General features: G+C 37.2%; 1 protein-coding gene across 1 annotated transcript in view; it reads left to right on the top strand.

Moving 5' to 3' along the window:
* Positions 1 to 19,811, top strand: part of RYR2 (ryanodine receptor 2) — a 529,910-nt gene that overhangs the window by 178,599 nt on the left and 331,500 nt on the right. The window contains exons 17-19 of the mRNA XM_023728152.1: positions 8,737 to 8,832; positions 19,134 to 19,252; positions 19,600 to 19,733. Of these exons, the coding sequence (XP_023583920.1) occupies positions 8,737 to 8,832; positions 19,134 to 19,252; positions 19,600 to 19,733 (349 nt within the window). The remainder of the gene's footprint in view (positions 1 to 8,736; positions 8,833 to 19,133; positions 19,253 to 19,599; positions 19,734 to 19,811) is intronic.

Here is a 19,811-nt window from a genome sequence, read left to right as displayed (position 1 = left end):
TTGATAAGTTCCTATACATCCTTCAAGACCAGTTCACCTGCCAACATTTTTTGAAATTATTCTTGACATTTCTACCAACTTTCAAGCAGAATTAAAGGCTTCCTTCTCTGCACTTTCTTGGCACCTAGTATATACCTGTATATAGGGCCACTGTGAGTTGGAATTGACTCAGCGGCAGTGGGGTTATAGCAGTAATCACATTACTTATTTGGTTGTATATGTGGTTGTGATCTCAAGAGCAAGAATTGCACATTTCTGACTTGTGTATCTCTGTCACTTAATGTCTAGCACAAAGTAGATACTCAATGGATGTTTACTGATTAAGCAATCGAGTCGTTGTAAAATAGGAAAGTATACCTAAATATAGAAAAGATGTATCAGTGTATTTTTATGTGAAAAAATGAAGAGTAGTCAAAATATTTGAGAATTCTCTATCATTGAACCTCATCAAAATTTATAAAGTTATCATACTATTTAGCAAATAAAACTCTGGTACCTACTAGAATTTTTAATGTGTTTCCATTATACTGGGCTATTTGATAGGCCATTAAACACAGTGCATGCAGTTTGGTATTATCAGATGAAATACATTATGCCAAAAGTAGGATTTGGCTGGCATTTCTTTGAACAGGATTGGGGACATTATCTTAGGCTGGGTTCTCTAGAGAAGCAAAACCAGTAAAGCAAATAAATATCTATATTGAGAGATTTATGTAAAAGAAATGACTCACTCGGTTGTAGAGGTTGGAACATCCCAAATCCATGGTTCAGGCTAGAGACCTCTTCTAATTCATGTAGCCACAGGGGCTGGTGAACCCAAGATCAGCAGGTCAGACAGCAGGGCTCTTGCTCATAGGCTGTGAAGGTCAATGAATCCCAAGATAGCCAGGCAAGTTGGCGGATAAGCTGCTAGCTCAAGTCGCAAGAACTGGAGGTCAGACGAACAGGTGCCAGCTTCAGGATCCAGAGCAAGCAAATCCCCCGAGCCTGGCCAGAAAGTTCACTTATATTTCATGCAGGCCACACGCCCAAGGAAACTCCCTTACAAATAATCCCTTACAAACTCTACTCACAGCAGAGCCCATCATGGAGATGATCACATTATATCAAATCTCATCATGGGAGTGATCACATCATCATATGACTGCCAAACTGCATCATAACTGACAAACCACCGAGAATCATGGCCCAGCCAAGTTGACACACAACCTTAATGATCACAGACATTGATGCTATTTATAGTAATCTGGATTCATTATTCCACCCACAGCAATCATCAGGATAAGGATTTTATGACACCAAAATTCTTAAGACTGTATTTTTTGCAAAATGCATAATAAATAAGCACTGTGTTTCTGAATATAGTTGTTGTTAGCTGTCCTTGAGTTGGCTGCTGAATTATGGCAACCCGATGCACAACGGAATGAAATGCTACCCAGTCCTGCACCATCCCCATGATCAGTTGCAGATAGTCCGTTGTGATCCATAGAGTTTTCATTGGCTGATTTTCTGAAGTAGATCTCCAGGCCTTTCTTCCTAGTCCATCTTAGCCTGGAAGCTCCACTGAAACCTGTTCAGCATCATCGCAACATACAACCCGCCGCTGACAGACGAGTGGTAGCTGTGCATCAGGTGCCTTGGCCAGGAACCACACCCAGTCTCTCATGGGGAAGGCAAGAATTCTACCGCTGAACCACCAATGCCCCCCGAATACAGACTGTAGTATAGTAGTATTTTCAACAGCACAGTTTGTTAAATTCTTCACTTGCTGTGACAACAGATTAACTCCTGTGACAAACTAGATGCTTAGGTAAGGAAGTGCATCATCAGTGTGTGTTTGAGGGTAGAAAGGGTGTGTGCAGAAAGAATATTTTTGTTTTAGGTTAAATGAATAATTTCTATTATAAGGATCAGCACAAAGCTGATTCCTTTGAGGCAGAGGTTAAAGGTGTCCCAAATGTCCAATGTTTCCAAGCTGTTGTACCACTCCATCATCTCTAACATCAACTACTGCTTCTCGTAGTCTTCCTCCCGTCTTTGGGTTCCCTAATTTGCTGCAGTGTCTCATTGAACTCATGAACCGTATAAAGGAAATGGCTCACACAGCTGTGGAGGCTGTCAAGTCCCCAATTTGTGGGTCAGGCGTAGGCTTCTCCCAGCCCACGTGGCTGCAGGAGCTGATGAACCCAAACCAGCAGTTCAGACGACAGGCTGCTGGCTCACAAGTCTGTGGAAGCTGGCCAATCAGGTCACAAGATAGGCTGCCAGCTCAAGGGGCTCTGGAGGCCAGCAAATCCCAGAATCAGCAGGTCAGACAGCAGTCCTCTGGGGAGGTCAATTGATCACAAACCGGACGTGGGATCCAGATGCAGAGAGAGTGAGCCTTGCCAGGACACACACGTATATCTTAGATGCAGGCCACACCCCAGGAAGGGCTGTAACTTTAGTAAGGGTGGGGCTTGAGTCACCCCTCCTGCAAGGTTGTGACCCAAGACACACCTTATACCAATCCTGCCTCACCAACAAGTAGAGGTCAGGATCCACAACACATAAAATGGAGGACAACCGCACAATACTGGGAATCATGGCCTAGCCAAGTTAACACATATCCATAACCATCACAGGTTCCATATACCTTATTTCCATAGTCCCACTCAGTTACTGTGTGTGAGTCTCAAAGACCATGGCTAGAAGGGCCATATTAAGTAATTCATTGCGCCGCAGAGGGAAATCTAGGTAATAGGCATCTTACTTGTATTTTCACAGTTACTCTTTCCATAGTCTCTGTTAGTTGGTCCCTTTAACATGTCCATATGCTCATGTATCCATGAGTGATAAAAATGTACAGAGAGAATTAGAATGACTTTTCTATAATCATAGAAAAAGTCAAGTCCAATAAAGTCAACACTTCAGTTTTACCCTTCTGAGCAACTTATCCCTCGTGCCTATACTCCATTTAGCTCCACAAAGTTATTTGGGCATTACATTTGATCACTGCAGAATTGATTGAAGGAGCAATAATATGTTCTACAAAATACTGAAAAACCTGATGACTGTGGTATAACTCTTCATCATAATTAGTTATTTTTGTTTGATTTTCGATTGGAATACAGTTAGAGATATGATTTTGAAATGTTTTACCTACTCAAATAGAAAGGGAAGAAGCAGTTGTTGTAGGTTGAATGATATATCTATTAGGATGTGTTCAACTGGAAATAACAGAATGCTTAAACTAGTCTGGTTTCAACAATTGTTGTTGTGTGCTGTCGAGTCGGTTGCGAGTCATAGCAACCCTATATGACAGAGTACAAATAGGGTTTCCTGGGCTGTGATCTTTATAGGAGCGGATCGCCATGTCTTTTCTCCTGCAGATCCCTTGGATAGGTTCAAACTGCTGACCTTTCAGTTAGCAGCAGAGTGCTTAACCATTGCACCACCAGGGCTCCTTGGCTTAAACAATAGAGGTGATTTATTAGCTTGCACAACTAGCAGTCTGCTGGTGAGTTTGACTTAATGGCTAGGTTATACCATCAAGCAGAAGTTTCTTTACATCTTTGCTCCTCTCCCACTGGGCCAGCTTCCTCCAATGCTGGCTTCTCTTTATGACCGCAGCTGGCTGCTGTCAATTCCTGGTGCTACATACCTCCTGTCTGGCATGCAGGAAGTGAAAGAGTGATGCTCCTGGAAATCATCTCCTAAGAGTTGTTGTTGTTGGCTGCTGTTGAGCAGGACACAACTCAAGGTGCCCCCATGCACAATAGAACAAAACACTGCCTGGTTCTACGCCATTTCCATGATCGATTGTGGATTGGATTTTGTGATCCCTAGGGTTTTTCATTGACTGATTTTTGGAAGTAAAGAGGTTGCTATTTTCTAAAACCTCTTGACATACCAATCCTTACATCTCATTAGCCCAAACTGTGTGGCTTTTCCAGAACCAGTCAATCTGGCAAGAGGGATGGGAATTTTACCAACACTGGCTTTGACTGCTCAGGGACATCCCCTTCTTAAACTAGAGTCAGGTCCTTGGACTGCGTGGCTACCACACAGAGGGGGAACTGCAATGCTCATTACAGATGTTAACTCACGTAGTTTACTTATCCAAGAGGTTTTATGGACTGAATTCTAATCAGAGGGCTTTTATCTACTACCTAGCATCATGCTTAAATGTAGTAGGCATCCAGTGGATATTTAATGCTTGAATTATTTAATAAGTACATTGTAGAGATTCATATTGAGGTTAGATTTCCAGTGGCAGGACATATTTGGCCATCCAATTATTTTATTAAAAACCAGTGGACCTGTTACTTCTCTTCCAATATGTTCTTTTCTTGAAAAACAAAAGCTTAACCTTTCATCCATAACCAATAGCCTCTGAGAAAATGACCCTTCTCCTTGCCAGTGAGAGTCTCAGAATTCTTCCGTCACTTTGGGCAGATTACCAAATCTGTGCTCAGTTTCTTCGTTTGAAAGTGGGAGAAATAATAGCACCTACTCTTTAGAGTTATTGTGCCAATTACATGAATTAATATAAGGCGCTTAGAAAAATGCCAGGCACAGAGTAAGTGACATCATCTCTTGCCTGCTTTCTCCCAGTGACCTTTGGCATTTAAGTAGATTTGTCTCTTGAAGACACTTGGAAATTGGTCTGGATGTGCAAAAATCCCTAATTGTAAATTCCAGTATAGTCAGATAATTAGCCAGAAACATTTCCTTGGAATAAAATGCTGCCATACAGTTTTGCTTATGCAAAGAGTAGGAAAGGAAGTGTAATATTTTTATGCATCACATCTTGTCATGACTAATAACAATATTATTATATCAACTATATTTTTTATTGTATCTTTTAATAAATTTTTCATTTTGGAATAATTTTAGATTTACAAATGCTATGTTTTAAAGTTTTTTTTTCCCCCGACATTCATAGTTATGGGTTTTAAAACTCAGAATATCACTAAGCTCAATAAGTGAACATAGTACACCTAGACAGTGTAATACAGTGTTATTAAAATTGAGGTAGATCTATAATTTAGAAAATTGTATGAAACAAACATGACAGATAGCTCTTCTTGTTAGTATGGCAATCAATGGAATGGTGTTAAGTGAAAAAAGAGCAAGATGTTTAACATATGTTTAGTAAGATTCTAATTGCATAAAATTAAAAAAAAATTTAGAGAGGTTCTTGTATATACATTGGTGTTTTCTGAAAACATACACAGGAAACTGTTAGGTGGCTACTTCTTGGGAGATGGATCGTGCACTTTTCATTTTCTCTGTTATGCATTTATTCTTAACTTATTAACATTTATGAGGGCCCTGGTGGCACAGTGGTTAAGAGCTCAGCTGCTAACCAAAAGGTCAGCAGTTCAAATCCACCAGCCACTCCTTAGAAATCCTATGGGGAAGTTCTACTTTGTCCTATAGGGTCGCTATGAGTCGGAATGCACTCAGTGGGTTTGGTTTTGGGTTTACTAACATGTATTACCATTATAATTGAAAAAAAGTACTTAAAATATATGTCCAGTGCTAGACAAGTGGTGGTGAAAGAGAAAGAGCTAATATATTAATTCCCGTTGACTGAGAAAATAGAATATTTATATATCAGTGCAAATAAAAAGAATCCTTCTCGAATATATATGTGGTAATTATAATGGTGGTTGTTTCAGGCAGGTAGAATTATGAGATTTTGTTTTTAAATGTTCCTTTGACATCTCTTGATTTTGTGTTCATTAGAACGAACGGTTATTGATCTTGTGGTCGAAAAAAATGGATAAAACCTTATGTTGAATATTGACATGCAATAGAATTAGAAATCATCTGCTGCCAGTAGTTTTCATTGAAATCAGTGCAATCATAAGATAGGTAGCCATGTAAAACTTTAGTTTGGCTGGAAAAGTCTCAGATCTGCAGCAATTATGGGGGTTCAATAAGATACTAACATCTCACTGTCCTTCTTTACTCAGCTGTCAAAAATTTTGTTTCAAAATCATTAACTCCAAATTTGTTAAGAGCCATTCTCATTCTGTTAAATAGGTAGGCAGTAGATTCTCTGTTGTGGTTGTGTAAAATAAGCCTTTTTTTTTTCTTCGCAGCATGTCTATTTAGCATGATTAGAAAAGGGATAGTGTAGGAATGATAATATATAACCGTTGTAGCATTTGACATGAATATATTTAATATGTGTTTTATGTAAAGAATGACAAAAGTAGATTTATGAGCATGCCATCTGCAAGACTTAAGAATCTTATAGACACCAATTTTCATCACTAAAGAAGCATTGCTGTGGCGTGCTTTCATGCATCTTTTCTGACATCCACGCAATTCATCTGCAGGAGGTTGTAAGCCACTGTGATTTTCTAAAGGTGTTTGAGAAATGGCTCTTTGGCAAACTCTGTCTATGAATACTCATTTTATTACGATGCAAAGTATGAAACAAGGAGGATAAATTGCTGCCCTTCTTAGTATGGCAGAAGTTACCCATTTCTGAATCCTTAAAGACTTACAAAGATACAGCAATTAGGGATTTTTGCACTAGACCAATTTCCAAGTGTCTTAGGGAGGCAAATATTCCTAAATGCCAACGGACACTGAGAAAAAGCAGGCAAGAGATGGAATAGAAAGGCATGGACTTCAAACACACTCAATATCAGATATTGCTCCAGTGTTCACGTATATGGATATTTCCTATCTTGTTCTCCAGGAACTCATGGGAAGGCATTTTATAAACAAGACATATTATTTTTCTAACTTGGTAATAATCTCGTCTCTAGAAATGACAATGGCAGCAGTACACTGTCAGGAACCACCCTTCTTATCACTTCTAGATAAGCTATTCAAGCAGCAAGAAGTTGCCTGGTGAGTCATAATAGCAGAGTACCTAAGCACAAACTCTGCAGTCAAACAGTCTAGGTTCAAATCTTGTCAACACTATTTGCGATCCCTGTGATTATGAACAAGTTGTTTGTCTACACAGGAAACCTTCTGTTTGCCTTCTGGTCAGGGTGGGAGGAAGGATATATAAGGAGATGGGTCAATTCTTACTTACTTATATGGAGGTTAATTCTTACTTGGTTACGTGGCTTCATGCCCTCTGGCTCTGGCAAGAACGTTAAAGCTGACACATATTGGGACCCTGCAGTGACTTCATGCTGCCTCTTTCTCTTGTGGGCATTTTGAAGGTTCTCAGCTGAGCCCCTCTGCCCTCACTTTCTGTTACAGGGCAGCTGCAACTGTTTTCTCGGTGCCTGTTTGCAGCTCCTTCCTTAACCCATGTGTAGCCTCTTTTTTCTGAAGGCTTCCCTTCCTAAAGCTCAAGATGGTGCAATTGAATGGACTGAAAATGACCCCAACAGCAGCTCTCTCCCATCATGATCCATGGGAAATACTCCTGTGTCCTTGACCCAAAACAGCCAAGGTGTAGGACAACACACCCAAGCAATTATTAAGCACTCCTCTCACCCTGACAATTTCCTGCGCTTGGGTCATCAGACCCCATTTTACAAGATCCCTCAACTGCAAGGATAACTGTTTAACCTCTTCAAGAAGTTTCTATGACACTACCTTCTTAAATTCTTTTTAAGACCAACTGACCTAATCACATGAATCTACTCCATGATAGCAGCTAGACTAGCGTTTAGCCAAACAACTGGGAACCAAAGCCTAGACAAGTTGACAGATAAAATTAGCCATCACAGGAGTGTAATTGCACCGTATAACCATGGGGTCTCCTTCCTCTGCTCTTAACAGGAAGTAAACAAGCAATATCCTCAAACTTTGGTTCTTTAAACTATTCCCTACCACTACCAGATTTTAAGAAGTGCTATTTCTTATGGCAATATCTTTTTATATTTAAATATCATATTATTTGGAAACATCACCAACCCTTTGTAAACAATTATATTGTTTCTGGGCAATCTTATACGTGTAACAGTAAAATTTATTAAAAAAAAATTTTACCAAACTTGCTTTGAAAAATTAAATATTTTTGAGAATTTAGAAGTTTTAAATTAAGAGTGTAAACTGGGTTGAAAGTGATCCTAAAGATCATGTAGAAATTTCATATCACATGGGTTCTTTGGTCAAAGTGTAGAACACAGTAGGTTAAGCAGAAGTTAACATAGGGCTTTTTTTTGGGGGGGAGGTAGGATTTCTCAGAGTCTAATATGCATTGTGAGGGGGAAGAAGAGAGAGAAAAAAAATTGGTTTTCAAACTTATTGGCTATCTGCCCTCTCACCTTTTTCCTTATATAACATTTAGTTATACCTGTCAGGGCTCCAGTATTCTGTGGTATGTTTTCAGGAAAACTTGGTGCTTTTAGCTTCTTCATTATACTGGTGAAAAAATTGAGCCCTAGGGAGATTAAATTATCGAGTCTCATGGCTAATTAAAGGCAATGAAGTCTTAGAACCCGAGTGAGGAAACTCCCAGGACACGGGTTTTTCCATTACCCTTCATCATTACCTCCCTGTGTGAAATGTTACGTTATTGAAATTATATTCCTTCTAATCAGAAGTGTTTTTTTCATTCCCATTAACAAATATCAATCTGTGTTTTAATGTATTCGTTTTATATATGTATGTGTGTATGTACTTGTATATGTTTTAGATATAAAATAGAGATATTTTGTTCATGAGCCAGCATTTTAGAGATACTCTTAGCTTGCCTTGATTTCTAAACTGTAGGAAGGAAAATCACATAACTCTGAAATCTGGTTTTTATTTACTTATTTTTTGCAGCGGCTCTAATTAGGGGAAATCGTAAAAACTGTGCTCAGTTTTCCGGCTCCCTTGACTGGTTGATCAGCAGATTGGAAAGACTGGAAGCTTCTTCTGGTATGTTTCCAGTTAACTCCTTGTTACCACATATTATTCGTATTTTCTTTTGTTTTCTATCCCTTAAGATATAAAAAACAGACTCTGAAGTTCAGTGCAATATGAATGTTTTTCTTTTAATAGGCTAAATATTTTTATTTATTGGTAAAAGTATTCATGTGTTTACTAGTTATTTTAAAATAGCAATCTAACAGTCTCCTGTCCATTTACATTTAAAAAAGAAGTCTAATTACGAAGTCCTGAAATCTGCTAAAAAGTCACAATTTCCATTTTTTTTAAAAAATTGGTTACTCCTGATGACATTATAAAAACAAAAGGTTCCAAGCTATTATTTGGACAGATTTGGGGAAAAAAAAAGTTTTCCAAATCATATGGCAGACTATTTTATTTAAAAGGTATTTAGTAAATACTAATAAACAATCTGTATCGTAGTAAAATAGTTATAGACCCAACTTCCCACTGCTGTCAAGTTGATTCTGACTCATAGGAACCCTTTAAACAATAAACCTGATACATCTGTCTCTGACAAGTATGTTCATTTTATTTGGGGACTGTGGAGGCTTACAAGTGACCTCCGTGCCTGCGTAGAATCTCCAGCACTATAGATTGCCTCATGATACCCCAAACAGAGTCCACTACTCCTCCATCTCTTTGAATAGTGTTTTATTAGTTGTGCTTCTACAGCACTAATGCCTCTTTGTGTTGCATTATTTTTCCTATCAGCCTTCTAAACTAGTAATGAGCTCCTAGAAGGCAAAGGCATGATTTCATTCATTTTTGTATTCTCTCTACCTAGTGTACCATCTGGCCCCTAGTAGGTGCTTAATAGTATTTGTTGAATGAATCAAAGAATACTTGGATTAATTTAAGAAAATGCCTTTGTTAATAGAATATCATTCCATGCCTTTTGGACACATATGATCTTCCCCAAACACGATGATTTTTTTTCAAAGAATGTTTCCATTTTTTGTGATGTCAGGTTGTATGTAGTCATTCAGTGAACTAAACTGTTTAGTTTTATAAAATTCGTGATCTTCCAACCACAACTGTCATTAGAGTGCTAATGATGAGTTTTAAATGTTTGGCAGTAAAATCTCAGGGGGTATCTAATATATTCACTTGGGTTCTTTTATATTAAATGGGATTTCTAGATTTTATATCATGATTTCACTTAAGTAGTAATAATAATAATAGTTAAAGTGTCTTGGGTGTTTTTTATGTCCTTGGCATGCACTGGCACTTGCATACCAAGGACACGTGTCTATTAAGTGTTAAAGCCAGAACTCAAACCCAGACATTCGGACGCCAGCGCCTATGCCCTGAACTATCTATACCATTTTCCCCTGGTGATAAAATGTGCTAGCAGAAAACACTTTAAAAGAAAAAAGAAGAACCTATTATACTGGGTGACTTGACAAGTTTTTTGCAGTGGAAATAAAACGTGCTAGTTTTTCCTTTCTTCTACTTAAAAATGGTCCCATTGCAAATGATCTTAAAACATTATTTATGAAATAAAAGGCAAAACTTACAGGAAGTACATGATACTTGAATATGAGTTTATTGTTTCCTTGTATGCCTTCAAGCATAAAACAGTATAATTGGTTATCTCTGCAAACATAAGTTCAGGTGTTTTTTTAGGAGAAATAAACACCTGTCTTTCTACAGGTTAAATCATTTTTGGGTCTTGTATTTTCTCTCCAAAATTATAAAAATTTGTAGCTTACTTTTTGTAGATATTATTGATCATTTCAAAGGCTTCAAATAAATTGTGGCAGCCAGTCAGCACAAAACATCAGAACTCAATTTAAAAAAAGTATTTAGATACTTTAGTAAGCTCAGTATAAATTTTAAAAGTTTTTATGCATTTCTTGTAGTTTTGCATACATTAAGAAATTTCAGTGAGATGATTGACATATTATGACTAGGAAATGATGCCTAAGACTTTATTTGTATAGCTCTTTGATGCTTATTTTTTGTTTTGTGTTATATTTATTTGTTTTTTGCTATTTTTGTTTTGCATTATCTTTATTTTCTTAAATATCTTATGTCTACTTTCAGACTCTGTGTTCTTTAAAAGCAGTGACATACCTTACATATTTTGGTATAAAATAAGTAATAAATGTTTAATGAACAATTGTATTACAATCGCTAATTGTGAAAATTGAGGTAGTGGTTTAATCTGTGATGAAAATAACAGTGAAGTGATAGAATGACTTTCAACAGAATAGTATGAATTGAGGTGCCAAAGGCTTCTAGATGTGATGAGAAGGTGGAGGTAGTGAATATCAACAGTTAGAATATTTAGCAGTGAAGAGAATGTTGGAATTTGAATGATAGTGTAAGTCTGTTGCAGAATCACCGGAGAGTTTTTTAGATTATGAAAATTGTGAGTAGCCAAAAGGAAAGAATCAGGAAGAAGGGCAGGTAGTAATTAATGGTACAAGATCCTACAGAGTTCGGATGATCATGTATACCTATGAAAAATTTAGTTCTGGCTTTCACATTACATGGAAGAGGAGAGGAGTGACTTGATTGCCCAGGGCAATCAAGAATAGAGGGATCAAAGTGGGCTGGGAGAATGAGCAGAGTGGAGTTGAGAGCTGTTAAATTGGATAGAGCTGAAGTTAATAGGACTGCCAAGGAACAGTGAAGAACCAGCGGAGAATTAATAGTATGGATGGATAGAAATAGGACTCAACCTTTATGATTTCAGCATTCTATGAGTTTAGAATGGATTTGGATTAGAAAAACAAAACTAGATAGGTTTTACCATTGCATTTGAAAGGACAAAAATGAAAGAAGATAAAAGGAATGAATTATTCTATAGAGTGTGTCAAGTTCATGCTAGACTGGGTGGCATGTGGAACTACAATGGGAGAACTGGAAGGAGGCACATAAAGACCCATTCAGGGACAAGTTTGGTGAAACTGAATGAATGGAGACATAAAAGAACAGCTGGTTGTGGTCAGAGGTGATTTTGAGTTGCAGAGGAAAATTTCAGAGTCTGTGATCTTGGAGAAAGAGAAATTTAAATCATCATGAGTTCTAAGGCATTGCTGGATTGTTATGTGGCAGAAGTAAAGATGGAGATTGTTGTAATTAACAAAGTACAAGAATTATGAGATGAGGGTTTTAAGGATATTATCAACATGAATAGGAGCCCTGGTGGCACCATAGTTAAGCACTTGGCTGTTAACCAAAAGGTTGGTGCTTCAAACCCACCAGCCACCCCAGAGAGAAAGACCTGGCAATCTGCTCCCATAAAGATTACAGCCTAGAAAACCATATGGAGCAGTTCTACTCTGTCATATGGGATTGCTATGAGTCACATATCAACTTGACTGCACACAACAAATCAACATGAATGAGATGATTGTGAACAACCACAGAATGTAATGACTAAGAAAAAACTGACTAACTGCTAGGAGGAAGAAGTTATCAAGTTAGTGGTCACAAGATGACAGTCTAGATTACAAAAGTGGATAAATGCTTGACTTACGTGTCCAGAATCATTGGGAAGCTCCAGCGGATACAAAAAAAGTCCCTTTTTCTGGCCACAGTGAGTGTCTGGAAAGACAGAGAGGGAGAATAACCTTGACAACTGTTTGTTTTTAAACATAGTAGCCATAATTTTATATGTGTATGTATATACATTATGTATGTGTGTTTATATATAAAAAAAGAAAAAAAAACATCACCGTCAAGTCAATTCCAATTCGTAGTGACCCTATAGGACAGAGTAGAACTTCCTATGGGGTTTCCAAGGCTGTAATCTTTACGGAAGCTGACTGCCACATCTTTATCCCATGGAACGACTGATGGGTTCAAACTGCTGACCTTCAGAGGTTATAACGCACTGGCTGTGCACCAGGTCTGTTTGGGGAGGGCAGCTGTCCCCTCAGGCCTGCCAGGTAAAGCCTTTTGTAATTGCCTATAATCAGGCTGAAAAATTCACATATAGGTTTTTCGAAAATCATACACGAGTTTTTAGCCAGGAGCTGGATTCCTCAACTGCCTTTTAGTACTTAGACTTTCAAAATAGGGGTCTGTTTATTTGGATATGGTAGTAAAAAAAGAAGGAAGTCAATGACCCTCCATTCGAATCTTCCGTCTTTAGTACCAAGGTAGGGTATACCACGGTCCATGCTTCCTCCAGTGGCATTGATGCAGTGCCGTCCATGCAGTCATAATGGACATGAGTTTGGATGCTTGATTCCCCACCAGATGTGCCTGCTGTGGAGAACGGTGCACAGTTAGGTCTCATGGCATAGCCAGCACCAGCAGGCTAGGCTATATGCCACCTGTGGACATTCAGGCCTATCTCTTTGGTAAAGACTTTTGATGAGCATAAATATTTAATTTTAGGAGGTCCCAGTTATCTAATTTGCCTTCTGTTGTTTGTGCATTTATACTTGTGTTTGGTATACTATTTCTGCCAAAAATTAGGTCCCCTAGTTTTGTCCCTGTGTTATCTTCCAGGAACTTTAAAGTTTTAGCTTTAATATTTAAATCTTTGATCCATTTTGAGTTAGTTTTTGTGTATGATTTGAGGTATGGATATTGTTTAATCTTTTGACAAATGGATATCCAGTTTTACTAGCACTATTTGTTAAAGAAACTGTTTCTTCCCCCATGGAATGTACTTTGACCCTTTGTTGGAGATCAGCTGTCCATAGGCGGATGATTTACTTCTGGGTTCTCAATTCTATTCCATTGGTCTATGTGTCTGTCATTGAACCAGTACCAGACTGTTTTGATTACTGTGACTGTAGAGTAAATTCTGAGATTGGGAAGTGTGATGCCTCCTACTTTGTTCTCCTTCTTCAATATTGCTTTAGATATTTGGGACCTCTTTCTTTTGCATATAAAATTGGTGATTAGTTTTTCCATTTCATTAAAGAATGTTGTTGGGATTTGGATTTGGATTACATTATATCTGTAGATCACTTTGGGTAGTATTGACATTTTCACAATGTTGATTCTTCTGATCCATGAGCATAGAATGTTTTTCCCATTTATGTAGATCTCTTTTAGTTTGTTGCAGTAGTATTTTATAGTTTTCCTTATACAAGTCTTTTACATCCCTGATTAGCTTTATTTCCAGGCATTTTATCCTTTTCAGGGCTATTGTAAATGGTATTGTTTTCTTTATCTCCTTTTCAGAGTTCTCCTTGTTAGTGTAGAGGAACCCAACTTATTTTTGTGTGTTGATCTTGTACTCTGCCATTTTGCTGAATTCTTCTATTAGATCCAGGAGCTTTCTTGTGGAATCTCTGGGATTATCTATGTAAAGAATCATGTTGTCTGCGAATAGAGATAGTTTTAGTTCTTCCTTTCCAATTTGGATACCCTTTATTTTCCTTTCTTGTCTTATTGCTCAGACTGGGACTTCTAGTACAATATTGAATAAGAGTGATGATAGTGGGCATCCTTGTCTCATTCTTGTTCTCAAGGAGAAGGCTTTCAGTGTTTCTCCATTGAGAATTATGCTAGCTGTTTGGTTTATATGCCCTTAATTATGTTGAGGAATTTCCCTTCTATTCCTATTTTGCTGAGAGTTTTTATCAGGAAGGGTGTTGGATTTTATCAAATGCTTTTTCTGCATCTATTGAGATGATCATGTGATTCTTCTCCTTTGTTTTATTTATGTGATTACATTAATTGTTTTTTTGAACCATCTTTCCATTTCGGGTTTGAATCCCACCTGATGATGTATGATTTTTTTGACATGCTGTTGGATTCTGTTGGCTAGAATTTTGTTGAGAATTTTTGCATCTGTGTTCATGAGGGATATTGGTATGTAATTTTCCTTTTTTGTGATGTCTTTACCTGGCTTTATTAATGGTAGGAGTGGCTTCATGGGCGTATTCCCACCTTTTCTATTTTTTGGAAGTGTTTGAGTAGCATTGGTGTCAACTCTTTTCTGAATGTTTGGTAAAATTCCCCAGTGAAGTAGCCATATGGGCCAGGGCTTTTTATTGTTAGGAGTTTTTTGATGACATCTTCAAATTCTTTTTTGTAGTGAGTTTGTTTAGATTTTCTACCTCAATTTGAATTAGTTTAGGTAAGTAATGTGTTTCTAGAAATTTGTCTATTTCTTCTAGATTTTCAAATTTGTTGGAGTACACTTTTTTGCAGTATTCTCTTATAATCCTCTTTATCTCAGTTGGATCTATTGTAACATCTCCAGTTTCATTTGTTATTTTGGTAATTTCCTTCTTCTCATTGTTTTCCTTTGTCAGTTTGGCCAGTGGTTTGTCAATTTTATTTATCCTCTCAAAGAACCAACTTCTAGCCTTGTTGACCCTTTCTGTTGTTTTTCTATTTCATTTATTTCTGCTTGATCTTTATTATTTCCTTTCTTCTGGTATCTTTGGTCATCTTTTGCTCTTCCTTTTCTTTTATTCAAGTTGTCAGGTTAAGCTGTTGATTTGGATTTTTTTCTTTTTAAATGTATGCATTTATTACTATAACTTTTCCTCTGAGCACTGCTTTTGCTGTGTCCCAAAGGTTTTAGCATGTTTTGTTTTTGTTCTCATTTGTCTAAGTATTTTTTAATTTCACTTTTGATTTCTTCTCTGACTCAATGATTTTTTAGTAATGTGTTATTTAGTTTTCATGTATTTAATTTATTTTCCTATTATTGATTTCTAGTTTTAAACCATTATGGTCAGAGAACATGCTTTGTATAATTTTAATCTTTTTAAATTTATTGAGGCTTGCTTTGTGGCCTAAAATATGCTTTATTTTGGAGAATGTTCCATGTGCTTCAGAGAAGAATGTGTATTGTGCTGCTGTTGGGTGGTATGTTCTATATATGTTGTGAGGCCAAGTTGATTAATAGTGTTGTTTAGCTCTTCTGTGTTTTTATTGATTTTCTTTCTAGGTGTTCTGTCCATCATCAAAAGTGGTGTGTTGAAATCTCCTACTATTTTGTAGAACTGTCTATTTCTGTCTTCAGTTCTGTTAGTGTTTGTTTTATAAATTTTGGAGCTTCGGCATTGGGTACATAAATATTATTGCTATGTGTTCTTGTTGAATTGACACTTTAATCATTATACAGTGTCCTTCTTTGTGTCTCATTTTTGCCTAGGGGTTAATCCACATATGAACATAATTTGAATAGACATATAATACAGTCTAGCTAGTGCTTCTATTTATTTCTTTTGAAAATAGGTTTTTTGAATGTTTCTAATTTGTTTTCTTTGATTTACTTTTTTTTAAAAAAAAGAGTATTTGCAATTTATTTCAATTGATTAAAAAATTTTTTTGAAGTTTTCTTTGATTTTTTTCTTTCTTTTTTCTTTTTTTTTACTGTCAGCATTAGTAGAATTAGAGGCAGTCATTCCTTCTGAACCAAAAATTTATTTGTTGAATCTGACCTGTTACAATTGGGAAAAGAAAATATTTTCGTGTTAAACCCCAAATTTTGAAAGCCTTCTATTAGAGTAGGCTGGATAAGAGAAAAATTGAGGATTTATTTTCATCTTGCCATTTTTGTATTTTATAGTATGTACTGTTTGTTTCCAAAATCTAATCTTAGCTATAACTTTTCTGATACACTCAGGCTTATGAATGTTATAGGCCTTTGTGAGTACTGATTTACTAAGAGGATTTATTCTTGGTTAACTTCTACTGCTTACTCTTTCTTTTTAATAGTTATATTCTATAGCAGATGTTGTAGATTGAATTGTGTCCTCAAAAATTTATGTCAACTTGGCTAGGCCATGATTGCCAGTATTGTGTTATTGTCCACCATTTTGTGATCTGATGTGATTTTCTTATGTGTTGTAAATCCTACCTCTATGATGTTAATAGGCAGGAATAGAAGCAGTTGTATTAATGAGGTGGGACTCAGTCTACATGAATAGGTTGTATGTTGAGTCAATCTCTTTTGAGATATAGAAGAGAGAATCGAGCAGAGAGGAAAGGGACCTCATACCACCAAGAAAGTAGTGTCAGGAGCAGAGCACATCCTTTGGACCTGGGGTCCCTGAGCTGAGAAGCTCCTAGACCAGGGGAAGATTGATGACAAGGACCTTCCTCCAGAGCTGACAGAGAGAGAAAGCCTTCTCCTGGAGCTGGCACCCTGAATTTGGACTTCTAGCTTCCTAAACTATGAGAGAATACACTTCTCTTTGTTAAAGCCATCCACTTGTGATATTTCTGTTATAGAAGCACTGGATAACTAAGACATCAGGGTTCTGAAAACTTTTTCTATAAAGGGCCAGATAGTAAGTATTTTAGGTTCTTTGAACCATACAGTCTCTATTGCAACCATTCAACTCTGCCTTTGTGGAAGCCACTCAACCCTGCAATTGTTGCTTGAAAGCAGCCATAGATGATATGTAAACAAATGTGCATAGCTATGTTAAACTTTATTTACAAAAATAGGCAGGCATAGTTTGCTGACCCCAGTTCTATAGCAAACAATACTGGGGAGAAAGCAAACAAAAACATCAAGATAACATGTGGCTCATCTGTTAAAAATGCTTTTCTCTTTCTATTATTTTAATTCAGAATGAGTTTATTTTATTGCTACATTTTTATTAATAGCAGGAGAAGTATTTGATTTCGGTACACTTAGTTAAATATCTTCTTTAACTTACCTATCAGCCTGTTGTATTAATATTTTTCAATATCCTTGATTTGTAACTGTCATGGACTGTTAGAACACAGCAGCTGATTTTGAACCACACCAAAACTTAACTCATCTTTTTGGGTATTTTTTTTTTTAAACAAAATATATGTTCAGATTTCAACAACTGAAGTCATTATCGAAAAATAAGCATTAACAGCCCTCATCTTATAATGAATTGGGATCTGAGATTTGAATCAGCTATAGATTTGGATGGAGTCTCTGGGTAGTGCAAAGGTAATGCAACTGGTTAAAGCACTCAACTGCTAACTGAAAGTTTGGAGGTTTGAGTCAACCCAAGACACCTGGAAGAAATGTTTGACAATCTACTTCCAAAAATTTAGCCATTGAAAACCCCATGGAGCACAGTTCTACTCTGACACACATGGTGTCACCATGAACTGGAATCATCTTGATGTCAACCAGTTTTTAATAATGTATATTAGGGGTCTCTGGGTGGTGCAAAGGGTTAACACACTCAGCTGCTAACCAAAAGGTTGGAGATTTGAGTCCACCCAGAAGCACCTCAGAAGAAAGGTCTGGTAATCTACTTCTGAAAAATCAGCCATTGTAAATCCTATGGAGCATGCTTCTACTCTGACACACAGGGGGTCACTGTGAGTTGGAGTGGACTCTAAGGCAACTGGTTTGGTTTGTAGATTGTGACAGCCATAGTGAATTCCTTTTAGATTCTCCACCATTTCTAACCCTGAGCACTTTACAATTCTTTACCAAGAAAGCAAACTCCATCTGAGATGTATAAGGGCCCCTGGGGCCCCTCCCAAAACCGTGTAGCCTCAGAGAGCATGTTTCCTGAATGTTGTGGTTATTTGCTAAGAATGGCCTATAGTCTCATCATTGACGAGGCAGGCATGTCTGAAAAACTAAACACAGACATACACATTTAGTTTTTCAAGTTCTCTCTAAAAGTTCTGATGATAAAATTTATTTTCTATTCATTCCATTTTAAACTTGAAGATAAGAAGGGTATATTCCGTTTTATCTTTCGTGATGGTAACTACCTAAAAATATCACTATTCTGAATCAGGTTTTGTATATTGTATATTTCTTTTTGTATTATTTTATATATTTCTCTTATCTTGCAAACTACAAAACATGTTCTACTTTATTATAAACCTCAAGGAGACTGTAATGATCTCCATGGGTTAGGATGCATCCTTGCAGGCTTATACTTTTAGTGACAAGATGCTTCATAAGCTGGGCTTAGCCTACGTGTCCACTTTACCACACACTCTGAACTTGGGGTGCTCCGGGTAACTTGCCCTCCATTTAAGACTTCACTCAAGCTGGCACCACCCTGCCCTCTACTCTGTGTGGAAAAATTTTGTTTATGTATTCTTTAAGCCTGCACCTAATTATCCCTTTATTTCATGTCTCCCCCAGGCAGATTTACCTGCTTTACTCAGCTAAACACTGTGTCTTAGTTGAGTCATTTTCTCACTAGACTGTGAGTTAATCATCTTTGGATAGCAGTCCTCTCTCCCAAACAGCACCTATCACTGATCACAGTGCCCCGTGCCAGACAGTCCGCACGTAGTTATAGTTTGTTGAACTGAATAAGTACATAGAGAAAAGGGGAGGAACTGGTCATTATAGACTGCTCATCCTATGTTTTTTTTCCCCTTCATTGTTTTATCTTTAGGCATTCTTGAAGTTTTACACTGTGTGTTAGTGGAAAGTCCAGAAGCTCTGAATATTATCAAAGAAGGACATATTAAATCCATTATCTCACTCTTGGACAAGCATGGAAGAAATCACAAGGTAAATGAGCCATTTCATTGCCATGAAATGAAACCTGGAATAATTTTAAATATGGTTTTGAAATAAGACAGCTTTTTTAAAAGTATATCCATTTTTTATGAGTGTTTTTCACCTATTAATTATGATCAAGTAATACTACTTAGTGTTTATTTGTAGACTCAATGGGAGAATAAAGAGTTCTCAACGTGTGTATGAAGGAAAATAGGAAAATCAGTGAGCACATTGGTATAATGTTAAAATGACTGGGTCAGAGGTCATTGGAGGGGCATGCTTCTTTTGTGAAAAGTGCTATCTTTGCGTGAATCTGAAAGGAGAACTGGAGTCAACTGAAAATGTTCTCTTTTCAGGTTCTGGACGTCTTGTGTTCTCTCTGTGTTTGCCACGGAGTTGCAGTCCGTTCTAACCAGCATCTCATTTGTGACAATCTCCTACCAGGAAGAGATCTGTTATTGCAGACGCGTCTTGTAAATCATGTCAGCAGGTAAATCCAGATAGACAATGTCTCCAAATATGTAGCTCAGCACAAGAATTCACGTTCTGTCTCTGTATCTATGCCATC

Source organism: Trichechus manatus, unplaced genomic scaffold, assembly GCF_000243295.1.
Source record: "Trichechus manatus latirostris isolate Lorelei unplaced genomic scaffold, TriManLat1.0 scaffold00021, whole genome shotgun sequence".
NCBI classification, from domain to species: Eukaryota; Metazoa; Chordata; class Mammalia; order Sirenia; family Trichechidae; genus Trichechus; species Trichechus manatus.
Note: the sequence above shows the minus strand (reverse complement) of the source record. Positions and strands in the feature narration are given on the sequence as shown.